Source organism: Aulonocara stuartgranti (assembly GCF_965226115.1).
Source record: "Aulonocara stuartgranti genome assembly, chromosome: 14".
Classification (NCBI taxonomy): domain Eukaryota; kingdom Metazoa; phylum Chordata; class Actinopteri; order Cichliformes; family Cichlidae; genus Aulonocara; species Aulonocara stuartgranti.
Genome location: NC_138950.1, coordinates 37,024,790 through 37,039,225, shown reverse-complemented (window position 1 = coordinate 37,039,225; position 14,436 = coordinate 37,024,790). Strand labels below are relative to the sequence as shown.

The window sequence follows — 14,436 nt, the reverse complement described above, 5'->3', positions numbered from 1 at the left end:
CGTACTTCTTTAGATTTCTTCTAGGGATCAAAAGGAAAACTTCATATTTGGTCTGTCTCAGCTACAGACTTTGGTGACGCTAGTACAAAGTGTAAAGCTGTTGACTTTTCATTGTGGGGCATGTTCAATCAGTCACCATAAAGCTGTAATTTTCTGTCATTCACACGTACATTGTTCAATCTTGCCAAACTTCTGATGAATAATAAGGTCCAACTTGTGACAACAGTCACAATATATACCAAGACTATAAGCCAATAGAAATATTTGGAGTGTAACCTGGTAGAAACATGCAGCGTCATGTTTTATGCTTTCGTGTACTACTCCTCGCAGGTTGACTGGATTCATCTTAAACATGGTCTGAACTTTTGACCCTGATGCTTTTTATGAAAACATCCTGTCGGCATGGCAACTCACCAAGAAACAGGAAGTATTTAAGGGGACAAAAAAGTTTAAAAGTGAGAAACTTGGCACACACCTCCAAAGTGATGAAGGCTTTTGTGTTGTCTTGGTCTTATTAGTGTCTGTGCTGACACCCAATAACATGTACCAATGAAGCAACAACAGTGTTACATTTGAACTAGATGTGCGAAATTTGACTTTTGGCATTCTTTAATATCTCAAGATGTACAAAAATGTCTCCTGGAGTGACATTCAAGAGCATGTCAGCTATTTTGACTTAATAGATGAGTTTTCAATATTTTTTTGCAGATATGGGCTTCCTGAGTTAATTTTCACTCAATATGTTTAAAATGTTAACTTTGTTAATATCAACCAGAATGTAGAGGACCAGACAGAAGTACCATTTCTTTAAAAAACGATTTCCCAGAAGGGAGTGAGCCAGCAAAACTCAGTTTCCACTCGCTGCTGTGAGACTGGAAAGCTAGAAGAGACATGCAGACACTGAGCCACTGAGAGTGACAGCAGCAGTATTTTCCACTTGGCCAAGCTTACTGCAAGTGTTACGTCAGTTTGTCTCTCTCACTGTGGTGAGAAGATGCTGTCATGATGGTTTCAGGCCAATGCAAGCATAAGTGATCATAACGGATATTTCTGCGAAATGCAAAGAGAGTAGTTGTGATGATGAATATTTACAGGCCAACCTGACGGAGTGTTTTCGGCAGGACATCTACACTATAGGAGTTAAATAAGAAATCCCAGAGAGACAATGGACCCAGCTATCACTATGAGTGCACTTTGCAATGCAGCATATGCATAAAAGACTTGTAAATTGGATAGATGGCATAGGAGATAGCTGAGCTCCATTAAGTGTGTTAGTTCAAGGAAACCATGTTTGCTTTGTCTCAAAGGTTAAAGCAGCTGCATTTAATAGGACAGGGTTCAATGCTCTATCCCAACATGACTGCAATTGCTAACAAAATTATGACCTTCAAGAACTTTAACCCCACAAGGGGTTAAATACCTGGGACTCTCCATCAGTTGTTTTAAAACTTTTCATCTTCTCAGATGAAAGGTGAAACATCTTCACAAACTAAAAAGAAGAGCAGCTGCCTTCTTGTGAAGCACTCAAGACTTTTAAAATGGACTGGTTCTTATGGAGTACTTCTCTACTTGAGCACTTTATACAACATGCATCATTCACCTGTTCATGCAAGCACCTCTTTCTACTCTGTTTTATATTTAGCATTCACAATCAAATTAACACAGCACAGAGCAACTTGGTTTTCAGTGTCTTGCCCAAGGATACTTTGTTTAAAGGTTTTCAGTAGCATTGTCTACAGTATTCACCCTGTAATGTGCATTTAACATCTTCATATTTTCTAATATGCTAGTTTTACCTTCCTTTGTAAAATCAGCCATTATGCTCCCAGTACATGTTTAAGACTGGTCTGATTCTGCCAGTACCACTTCTTACATGAGAATACACAGAGGCAAATCTGGTTTGAGTTACTGAGGTGATAACCAGCTTAGTATAGCTGCTTATTCGATTGCCAATGTCGGGGTGAGTAAATTCAGATAAAAGAAAGATACCTGGGTTTGTCTTCTATACTATTTTATCTAAATCAGATTTATGGATACAAAGGAAACTTTGATGAATGTGAAGAATGCCCTCTAGTAAAAAATTTCACATTTTTACATCATGATGTTAAAGTATTTTTTTGTGGGAAAACAAAACAGATGAAGCTGAACTAAAAATACTAAATATCACAAGGGTATAATATTTCACTACTTTCTGACATTTTATAAACAATTTATACTCAATAATTAAAGTAATCAGATGTCATACATGACACACTGAGACCATTGTGAAAAGAAAAAAAAAATCACCATCGAGGACCTCATCGTCCAGAGCAGATGACAGTTCAGAGGGGTTTCTGTGGTACGCTTGACACAAGGTCAGAGGCAACGACTACAAGTCAGCCAGAAAACAAGATGGACTGTCAGCCAAGGAGCCCAAGGGGAAAGACAGAAACAGCAGCTACATTTGGAAGGGTAATGAGCTGGCAAGGCATCCAGGAGAAAACACTGAAAGCATTGCATGTTTTTATGGCACCTTCTTGTCACCGTCTCTCTCCAGGGAAAAGGCATGCTTGCCTTTCCACTATCGCTCCCTCTGTCATCCGAGTCCACCTCAGTCCCCTCCCCCCGAGCCCGCAGAGATGTGCTACAGTGTTTGAAAGGCCGAATCTCATCATTCAGTTCCTGAATACTGAATGGGCTCAAGTAATTTTGATTAAGGAAGGACAAAGGTTGCTGACAGTAATCTGTAATCCACTTGAAGGATTTCTAGGACAATGAGCCAGAGGAAGGACTAAGATGGATTGGAATAATTCATGCTTCATTTTTACACTAATTCAAAGAGAGAATGGCTGTTGCTGTTTAAGGCAGTAAGCTTTTCATTTCACTCCATACAGAAGAGAACTACAAGCTATTAACACCCGAGAGAAGTGCCTGAAATTGACAGTTCCCCAACCAGGAAGTGCTGATGCAGCAAGCTGCCGATCTGATGTGTTATGAGAGGTGAAGCTGAACAGCCTGTTTGCAGCTTGGGAATGTTCCCTATTAAAAAAAGCCTCCATTTCAGTTTCCAGCTCCACAGATGATCTGACCTCACCTCCAGTTGCTTCCTGCTGGCTTTTGCTTGTCAGTGGCACTACGCTGCATGTGGGGAGCCACTGACGAAGGGCGAATCACATTTGACCTGTGAAGGGAAACTGCATGAGGCCAACCTTTACACATTCTCCCAAACATGCAATAAATATGAAATGTTAGAGGAGAATATAGCTCATTTCTAATTAATGTCTCAGTTTTCTTAGTTGCTTATGAATTTTTTGCATTAATTCTTGTCACCAACAGCAAGGTCCCCACTGCTCAAGAAGGCGCATGTACAGGCCCATCTTATGTTTGGCAGTGGAGATCTAAAAGATTCAGAAAAAAAAGTGGTCAGATGAATCCAAAACCGAGCGCTCTGACAACTTGACCGGCTGTATTTGGAGGATGACCTAAAGAAAACCATCCGCACAGACAAGCAGGGATTATTCTGTGGGGCTGTTTTTCTGCTAAGGGTACAGGATGACCACACTGAAGGGCCAAGAGATGGGGCCAAATATGGTCGAATATTAGATGAGAACCTCCTTTCCTCTGCCAGAAGACTTAAGATGGGTCATTGGTGGGTCTTGAGGCATGATCCAAAACATAATGCCGAGGTAACAAGGAGTGGCTAAAGAAGAGAAATCAAGAGGCCTCATCAGTTCCCAGACATCAGTCCTATTTAAGCCAGCTGAAGCTTCAAGCTGCCAATTAGCAACCAGAAAAAGCTAAAGAATTTAGAGTTTAGGCAAATAGCAGTGGACCAAAATCTCTCCTGTGAAAATGTGTGTAAACCTGGTGACAACAACAAGAAATGTCTTAGTGTTGCACTTGCCAACAAGGATTTCTCCACAAAGTACTAAATTATATTTTGCTTGGGGATCAAATACCTTTTCACTCTATGACCATCGAATTAGTTGCAGAAACTTCCTCCAGTGGTTTCTTTTTAGTACCATTTACCATTTCAAACTGAATGCCTTTTGTTCTTCCAAACCTCTTTTTTTTTAGATGTGTCACTACCTTCAAATTCCGTCTATTGGCGTGAAGAACTAAAATGCAATTTGGCCTTGAAGTTACTTTTTTTTGTTAGGGAGGATTTGTTTGTTGTTGACTGCAATGTTAAAATAAGTTCTTTAAAAAGAAAAATGATTTAATATGAAGGCAATATGAGCAGAGAGTACAAACATGCTGAGGGATTGGCTGTGTTAGCTCAGTGAGAGAGTTATTTATATAAAATCTGCTGACTGCAGTGCAAAATACATTTGTTTAAGGAACAGTGGGTAACGAGAACATATTTTAGATATCCAAGTATTCCCATTTTGGACATACTGCAATATTCCTTGAATCTTGAATTTCTATAAAGAAAGAAAGAAACCACTTTTCAAACAAACAAACAAAACACAACAATAACAAGAATTACTACAATCATTTCAAAGCAGACAGTTGTTCCTAATTTTGCTGTCTAAACTTTTCTGGAGAAGCACAAAGAAACTAAGACAAAGGACATGCTCTGCCAAACCGAACGCAGCAGACGAAAGACTTCAAGCTGGTGTCAGTTCATGACGGAAAGATGTTAAAGTCCAGCAGCAACATCACTTTAAAACTAACAGAAACCTGTTTTAAGACTTGTATAGACGTATACTCTAAATTTGATTGAGGCACCAGAACACAAAAAATGGCATGCAAAGAATTGTAACAGACTGCAGGATGTTTATTGGTCCTGCATCAGTCTCTGGCTCAATGATGTTACAGAGTAGAGGTTCCTCAACTTCTGCAAATTGACTTTGTTTCACTGCATCCTCAATTTACTTTTGCATTAAAACTACAGCAACATTCAAATGAGAAAATATTAAACCCTTCTATAATGCTGCTGAACATGACAAATTGTGTTCAGCTGGGTTGAGATCTCATTGTTAGGAAAACCACAGCATATGTGTACAACATTTTCATGCATGTCAGTATTTTTAAGTGACCCCTGGTGGAGATCCATTGATTTTATCTGGTTTTCCTATTGTATTTTATTTTATTGCCCTTATAGTTTAGTTTTGTGTTTCACTTTGTGTTGTGCTTGTCTGTCAAGTAAAAGCTGCAGAAGAGAAATGTTTCACATGGTAAAGGATAAACTAGGAAGTGCTTTACCTCTACAAAGACAAGTAGACCCAAATATTGCCAGCGGTATGCCTCCCACAACATAACAGAGTCAACAGATGCCTTTAGTAGTTAAAGTTTCAAATGTTTTCTTTTATTTGTCACCCATCTGAATGGCCAGTCAGAGACTGATCCACAGAAGCAAGACATAATACGTGTGTGAATGAGAGAGATAGTATAAAATAGAGGAGTTAAAATACCTGGGGTCAGTCATCCAAAGCAACAGAGTGCACAAGAGAGGTCAAGAAGAGAGTGCAGGCACGGTGAAGTGAGTGCGACGAGTTTCTGTGTTGATTTGTGACAGAAGGATAGCAGTGAGAGTGACAAGGAAGGTTTACATGATGGTAGTGAGACTTGCTATGATGTATAGACATATGGAGACAGTGGAACTACCAAAATACAGGTCAAACTAGAAGTTGAGATGTTAAGATTTTCATTGGGACTGGCCAGAAGGATGCTAGGGATACAGTTAGATGGTAGCAGATGCTCCACTGTGGCGAACCCTAAAGGGAGTAGCCAAAAGAAGCAGCAGAAGAAACGGGCTGATGTTCCCTTAAATTACACACAGTGAAATAAATATTAAAAGCAGCCACCCATAGCATCCATACTGCTATCTCACAACACACGAAGATACAAAAGTAGGTGCATCAGACACTCCCACAGCAGCAAAACACTTCAAGTCAACCATTCTAGAAGCCATTCCAAACAATCCCCATCATTTATTTACAATATATTAAAAAGTAATGCAAAATTTGTAACAAGTGGTCAATTTGTATAGTAATGAAAATAGGAACTATTCTCAAAGCTAGCATGAATCATAAACATATTTATATATAAATACTGTGTTTGTGTGTGTGCAGTCAGTGCTGGGTCAACCTTTTTACTTTCTTTTATTTTGTGTGTGTGTGTGTGTGTGTGTGTGTGTGTGTGTGTGTGTGTGTGTCTTCAAACAAAACATGTTATCAGGTCAATCAGGTCAGAAAACACATTTCCACACTCGTGCAGACTGCATAGAGAAGAAAAAAAAACATTTCTTAAAAAGCAAGAGTCACACCTAAATCCTCCCACGAAGAACACCCACTGATTCTTTCAGCCCCTGTAATGTGAAGCTTTTCTGAAGTTTAAACTGCTTCCAAACATGTCTAATGCCACTCAGCAAATACCAGACAAGACCAAAGGGTGTGATGTAGCACTTCAGTCAAAAAAATAAAATGCAGGTTGTTCTCTTTTTTTTTCTTTTGCTGTTCAGGAAACACCAAACTGAAAACAGAACAGGCTTGAATGACACTGAACATGATTTCACAGTATTGCTCATACAGGCTATAATGTATCCAGTTAAAGACATTACAGTTAAATGAACCTTGGTGATGTTTTACACTCTCATTATTAAAACTCACTGAAAGACATCCAAATTAAGATTCATTTACTTCTGTGGACTGAAACATCTGGTCCATGTGTGAAATCACCAAGTGTGTTTATGTTTACGCGGGTAGTTCGCTATTTGTCTGAATGAGACAACATTCCTAATTTGACAGAGGTAAAATCCATTTAGATACTTTAACTTAGCACTAGCTTTACTGAAATGGATCTCTCATTCCAATGAAGAGATGTCTACTAAGCCAATAGTCCATTTTAGAAGTATTAGTACTGTGCATTCAGAATGCATATCCCAGAGTTTTACTGCAGTTTGTGAAACAAAGCTTCTTGCATGTTTATGATCAGCTTCATGTTACACAGGAGAACCCCACCTACATCAGAAAAAAATTAAGATATCAACTAGCGTTTGGATAGAAGCAAATGTCACACAGCTGACCTTTCAGAATAAAATTTGCTTTAAAAGGAAAACTATATATTTTAAAGCTTCTTTTTTAGATTTCTGTTTTCAGTAGGAAGTTTAAGAGCTTTGATGGCATCAAACAGACTGTCTATAATGATTGTTATAATGTGTCACCGCTTCCTCTCACTGTACAAAAATGAAGTAGCAGCTGTGACTGTGGGTAACATAAAGGTCCTCCCTGCTGACCAGACAAAATGTGGCCCCGCCCCTCTCTGAGCCTGGTTCTGCCAGAGGTTTCTTCCTGTTAAAAGGGAGTTTTTCCTTCCCACTGTCGCCAAAGTGTTCGCTCATAGGGGTCATCTGATTGTTGGGGTTTCTCTGTATTATTAGAAGATCTTCACCTTACAATATGAAGCGCTTTGAGGAGACTGCTGTTGTGAATTGGCGCTGTATAAATACAGTTTTATATCATTTAATTGAACAAGCCATTGAAATCTTAACTGCCTTAGACTGTTGTGGATTATAACTGCAGCTACATATTAAGTGGTTTCACTCTTAGCTTAGTGTGAAGGACCTGTTGGGAGGAGCCTCAATACCACCCTCAGGTCACTACTGCACGTGCGAACTTTTGCACTTCATATTTTGTTCCAAAACCATTGTCAGTTTTGATCTTTCCATGTAATTTGGTGATAAGAAAAAGCATAACACTAGACTTTTTCTTTTTTTATATGCTGGCTGAGGATCAGTTTTTATAAGAACCCAACAAATGACTGTTGTCCAAAGTCTATTCTGTTTAAAAAAAGGAAAACACATCAACCTCAAAACTAACGGAAACAAGAGCGCATGTAAGCATGACACACAGGAGAAAGCCATAGAGTCTTCCTCACTAACAAAGCCTGGGAAATGCTTTGTCAAATCAAATCAAAATGGCTCAAACCATTTCACAGAAGTAAGATGAAAGTAAATGAATGTGCTCGACAGTAATCCTCTGAAAAACACATCTGTCGTTTCATAGTGATATAGCTCTCCTGGAAGGAAGAACTAATTTGCCAGTAAAAGGCAGAGAAAAGAGAATTCAGGCAAACAAAAAGCGAGCAGATGATAATGAAAGCGTCTTAAGTGTACCATGCAGCAGTTCATGAAGCACCCCAGCTGCAGAGAAGCCAGCTGTAGAGGAGCCCACTTAAATCAAATGGCACTTCTCCCAAACGGGAAGGAAGGAAGGAAGGAAGGAAAAAGACTGGTAATAAGAAAAGCAGTGTGCTCACATACTTGGAACAAAGGCTTTTTTGGCAATACACTGTAGTATGGCAATATATATTACTGTGGTATATTACATGTAAATCCAGAAGAGAGACAAAGAGAAAAAGGATCCATTATTATTGCAAGCTCAAGTTCTTTGGCTCAGTTGCAGCCATGATGAGTTTTATACCAGATGGCTGTTCAAGCAAAGCAACTGCTGCTTGCATGCAATGAGCACAGTCGAGCCGTAAATAATGGAGCTGCTGTTTGTGCAGTGAGGTCAGACTGATAAGTGCACGGTCAAAAACAGACCATAGTATCTGTTCAATTATGTCCTGTGAGGGTCTGCCACAGGAAGCATTGATTCTAAGTGTTTGTGTTCTCCTGCAGGGGTAGGAGTGTTTGTGTGTGGTTGTGTCCATATGACCACAAATGTGCTGATCTCTGCATGCAAGACAAAATGTCACAGCTGTCACAGTCTCATAAGGCTATGATGCAGTCTCGTAAGGCTTGTCCTCGCCATCTCGACCTTTCACACTGGTGTTGTATCTGTATCGAGGATAGTGTAGGGACGCCCCGCCTTCTTCTTTTTCTTCTTCTTCTTCCTCTTCATCAGATCTATCGAAAAGGTAGCGTCTTTGGCTAGGCGGGCTGGAGCAAGGAAGAACAAACAGATTTTTTAAATTATTATTTAGAAAGCGAATAGAGAACAGTATGGAGGCTGAAATCTGAGAAATGTCCTCGAATGTTTCTCAGTTATTATTTCATTTGCTCATTTGGGGCAAAAAAAGCTTGTGAATCTGATGACATTTTCTGTATTTTTGTAGAAATATGAAAACAGGCATCACGTTTTTACACAAGTGATAAAATTAGATAAATCAAATAAAACAAGTGGAACCAAATGAACTGACTTGGTTGAAACAATTTTACCCCCTTTCCTCCACACACAACAAAACACGGCTGACTTATCCACCTGACTGTGGATTGGTGTAGTTTAAACTCCTAGCAGTTTCAGTGCCTTTTGCAGCCTGCTAACCATAAACATGCCTTCTTCTAAAGTCACCAAAAGTTCACACTTTTTCCTTTCAGAATTTTGTAATACCAGATACATTTTCTCAATAAATAGATAAAAAGGTTTGGCATGATTTCATTGTTTTAAATTAGTTCTTTATCTGCTTTTAGTACTTGAGTCAAAATCCAATAACATTTGTACAGAAAATATCAGAATTTACAAACTTTTTCTGGCAGCTGTACAAACAACATGTACACAAAACACTCTGTGATATGCTGTGAAAAGTTCTGGTCGGATCAAAAAAGGCTAATATACTGTAAAAGACACTTTGCCACAGTTCACAGTTCAGGTCTTATATATTTCACTGATTTTTGGATGTATTATGTCCATATGGTGACTAGATTTTCTTCATTAGCCTTCATTATTCTGACTACATGCATGTGTGTATATGTTATATTCTTCTAATCAGAGAGCTGCAGTATTTTATTCATGTCAGCCATTGCTCTAGCATCTAGTGGGCACAAAAACTTGCAATCTCAAGCAATGTGGGAACATGCTACCATCCAAAACACATCATATTAATGTTGTTATTAAAGACAAGGATTTCAAAGTGACAGGTGAGATTACAATCTCAAAATGTTACAATAATATTTGTCAATGGCCTGTGAGAGATATTTTGGTCTCGGAGCATATGCTGTCTGATACTGTTTCAGGCGCCTTGAGGCAACGGCCCATTATGAATAACACTGAACTGAATATGAAAATTTAGAGGGAGAAAAATGTGGAAAAGCAGGAGACAATGATTTATTCTAGGGTCATGATATTGTTTACCCAGCATAGTGGCTTCACACTGTCACACAGCTATACTGAATATAGGCCATTTTCTAACCCATTTTGAGAATTGTTTACACCTCAATTAGCCGAAAAAGCAAGAAAAACAAGAAACCTACTAAAAATAAACATAGAAATTTTTCATATTGATATTTAAATATTGTAAACTGCTGGAGTTAATTACAGTGAAATGTGCATCACACATAAATTTGCTAATTGACTTGTAATGTAATTTTTATTCCTTTGTAAATCAAAGGAATATCTCAGGAGTATTGAGTAGCTGAGCTAGATATCCACAAATAATACCTTCTTATCGACTGTGTCTCCTTTTATGATAACATTTCACCAAACCAGGAGGCGGTTCTGGTCTAAAGGACTCCTGGATAAAAGCAATCAATGTGAAGAGACCACCACACAGACTACTGTCTCTAAAGTATACAGCACAAACTGTTAGCATCACTAATGTCACACGTGAAAAAGGCAATCCCCTTATTAGAATTTAAAACTATTCAAGTCAGACTGTATGAGAAATAGTTAATGTGCTGGTTAATAGAAGTGAAAGGCCTTTGTTTGGTTAGGTGACATCATGCTTCAAACAACTCTTTCCAAGGTAAGTCTACGTACTGCTTGCATCAGTCACTCTCCGGCCGGTATAAATACTTCATCATCAGGCTGTCGACCTTCTTCTTTCTCTTCTTCTCATCCTTTTTATTAAGGGGCTGAGTCTTGCTCTGAGACCCAGCTTCTTCATCCACTTCTGGACTTGAAGCCTTTCGAGCTGGTGCCCTTTTCACACTGCTGGAACTTCGGTAGGAAATAGTGGAGGCATCAGAGCTGGATTCTGATTCTGAAGATGAGGAAGATGAGGAAGAAGACAAAGACTCATCCTTCCTTTTGGATTTTTTCTGAGATTTTTTGGATCTCCTCTTGGAGCTGCTTCTGTGACGATGGCCATCTTCTGAGCTGTCAGAGTCAGAGCTGTGGCTTCTCTTCTTTTTCTTGCTCTTTCCTTTACTACTGTGGCCATGGCGGCTACTGCGGCTACTGGCTGGTCTCATGCAGTCCGCGGCAGATGCAGAGCGTCTGAGGCTGTTGACAGGGTGAGTATCTTTTCTGTCAGCTTCATTATTGTTGAACTTTTCTTCTTCACAGTCAGAGTCTTCCAAAGTCCTGCGCTTGAATTTGATAGGTTTAAAACTCAGGACTTCATTGATGGCTTTCTCCAGGTCAGGGTCAAGGTAGTTGCGATGGCTGACTGTTTTGACATCCAAGTTATCAACTGCGTCATTTTCAAAATTTGATCTGACTTGTGGTGGTGGCATGGAGATGCTGCGTCCAGTTGAAGAGTGTGGACTGTATGCTGACCTCTCAGTGAAGGCCACACTTCTACTATCATCAATATCAACATCAAACTCACTAAGACGGCAGCTGTAAGCCACTGAGTCTGGCCGACTAACACTTCCGGGACTACAACCTCCAAAACGTCTGCTATAGCAAGGGCTACTGGGACCACTGCTATACTGTGAACGGCTCCCTCTACCCTTGTCTAATCTTGAGGTGCTTTGATGGCGTCCAAGTGGGCTTGACAGACCTAAGCTGACGTTAGACTTGGCATCATTCTCTGGGTTTAACCCAAGAAATGTGGAGGCCCGACTTGGTGCAGTAAATGAAATGGTTGATTCTTCGTTAAAGTTGCTCCAGCGGCTGTCCAAACCTTTTCTAGCCTGGCTGTTGGCTTCTGAATAGGCTTGGGAGATGACTGACTGTCTGTCATTCATGCCATCCAATACCTGAGACTTTCTCCTTGAGCTGGCTAAGTATGCATCATTCTGAAAATCAGAAGCTTTGGGTTTCGGTTTACGAAAGGATAGCGTATCCTCTGACTCAGCATTCTGACTGAAGAGGGCATCTCCTTTGCTACTGAGGTTGGATCGTTTTCTGTAGCTTAGGGAGCTCATCACTGAAACTGGCCTGCTTGTTTCTACCTCTCTACCTTCTTTATTCACCTCTTTCCATTCCTTACCCTCTTTCAATTCCTTTCCTTCCTTTGCTTCTACATTTACAGCACTTCTACAAAGAAAAACAGGAAGAGACAAAAGAAATAAAGACAGTGGGAGAGAAAATGACAAAGACGAGATATTAGGCAAAAGCAAAGGTGAGTGAAAGAAGAGAATGAAATGAATGAATGAAATGTGACAAAAATCATAAAAACTGAAATGAGAGAAGAAATGCAAGTGCTGAAATTTAGCAAAATGAGATGAAAGCAAGGAAAGCAATGTAACACAATACCACTCAGGTTTGGTTCAGGGCTAATTTGTCTACCCATCTATACAGTCCTATAAAAATGTGTGACTTTTAATAATTTTTTTCACGAGCACATAAAAGTGCACTTGTATGCATTTCACTCACATAATGTGGCTGAAACTCACAGAAAAATGAACTTCACCACAGCGTAAATTCTCCCTTAAAACATAGTCCTTTCTCCCCCTTTTCCTTTCTTTTGAGCTGTTTTATAATGAGTTAAAAAACCCAACAGGAACTCTAAAGTATCTGTACCTGTGTACTGGCAGTTAGTCACTGAACTTGAAAGTGTGTGTCCATAGGGTGAAGCTGCTGAGAGAAATTTAAAAACACCAAGTATTTAAAGTTGGGAATGACTCAGCTCAGCTCAGCTGAGGGAGGAAAGTCAAATGTGGTAAGGAGATAAATCTGGCCCAGTCAAAACCGTCAGCTCGCAGACATTAATCTCAGCAAGCGGCTCAGGTAGACTGTGCCAGCTGGCCTATGGGCATATCGATAAATCCACCACCAAGGTCCCCTCCTTTTACTAAAGGGAAAAAAAGCCCTGCTTCACCAAGTGGATGACAATGAAGACAGAACAGTTTGCAAAATACATTTAATAGCAGTCCCTTCTTTTCAGTTAAATTCTCTGTGTTGATGGCTTTATTTCCTCAGGCCACAACATGTTAACCTTTTTAAGCAGATATGCTTAAATATGCTAAGTTCAGGAAAAACAAATGTCTTGGCAGACTGTTTCCCAACTGCTGCTGAAGAGACGGTGAGAGTTGCTACTGTAACCCACCTAAAATTTGCCTCATGAAAATGAACTGCTGTTCCCAAAGAATGCCAGTAGGTGGCACTGTGAGATTGTTTAGTGCTTGTGAACTTGAGTTGATATAGAGAATAGTGCTAAGGCTACGTATGCTGGTCCGAGCTACTCACCAAGTTTTTCTTTAATCCTTGTTCAAGAAAAAGGTTATGTGTGAAGACACAAATTGGATTTTACTCTTCCGCTTGCTGGGAAACACGGACACTTTTTGTTGATGCCGATGTACCTCTGTTTTTGTTCATTTCCGGTGACTGCGCTAGCATAGCAAGCTAATCGTTAGCTAATCATTAGCTTAGTATAATGTAAATTTCATGTGTTCCTTTTAAGTGCTGTATTATGTTTTTATTTCTTCACTTGTGAATGTTTTAAACCAATCGGAAATATTTCTTTGGAAGCTAGTAGGTAAGTTTTATTTATTGTAATGAGATGATAAATATGAGCAGTCTTTGGCTAAATAGTACTGCGACCACGTTTTGCACTTTCCTCGTGCATCAGTAATGTGCTTTCTCTCAATTCATTGGATTGATGTGACTGCTGTTCACAAAATATGAGATTTGAGTTAAATTTGTATGATGTGGAAATTGTTTTAAGGTTCTTTGATTTATTTTTATTATTGATTGCATTAAGTCGTTATATACAAAGAGTGAGAGGCATTTGGTCACTAGTGTTGAGTAGTGTTGATTAAGTTGTTACATGATATTCATGTAAAATATGTTCCTGCCCTGTGCAGGTTGGTTTTTTTGTTGGAGTCTAAAGTTGCGAGCCAGGATTCCGGATCCCCAGCTGCGATGCAGGAAAGGTTTCCAGTAGGGCTGGGCCATATTATACCGTTCACGGTAATACCGGTATAATGTTAGGCAACGATAGGAAAATGAAATATCGCGATAGAATGGGAGTAAAACGCGCATGCGCAGTGCCTTTGCTTTCATACGCACATGGCCGATTGTTGAGTGAAACAGATGAACCAGAATTGGTTTGTAAAAATGGTGCAACTTCCGTGATGTGGAACTGGTTTGGTGTTTGTCCGTCAGATACACAACAAAGCACATTTTTTTGCAGAACATGCAAGCGGCCGTTGTTATTGTCGTATTTGTCGGACTAAGATGCTCTTAAATCTGGGAGTAATCTGGGTCCTAAACTCCGTATGCTTCAGGTCAAACAACACTGCAGCATCACTTAGAGTTAAAAACTGTCTAAATTCTTTCATCTTTAATAAAACGATCAGCATTGCTGCTTTACCAGGTGTAACTATAAAGTTTAACTTCCAGG

General features: G+C 39.5%; 1 protein-coding gene across 10 annotated transcripts in view; it reads right to left on the bottom strand.

The window, feature by feature from the left end:
- Window positions 1–5,268: 5,268 nt before the first annotated feature.
- Window positions 5,269–14,436, bottom strand: part of myo18ab (myosin XVIIIA b) — a 127,945-nt gene continuing 118,777 nt past the window's right edge. For 4 of the 10 annotated variants that reach the window (XM_082502113.1, XM_082502114.1, XM_082502110.1 and 1 more), the window contains one exon: window positions 5,269–8,866. In XM_082502113.1, coding sequence (XP_082358239.1) covers window positions 8,704–8,866 — 163 coding nt within the window. In that variant the 3' untranslated portion in view covers window positions 5,269–8,703. Of the gene's footprint in view, window positions 8,867–10,254; window positions 12,129–14,436 lie in introns of those variants that run through there. The other 6 variants (XM_082502105.1, XM_082502108.1, XM_082502115.1 and 3 more) reach the window with 3 other exon arrangements.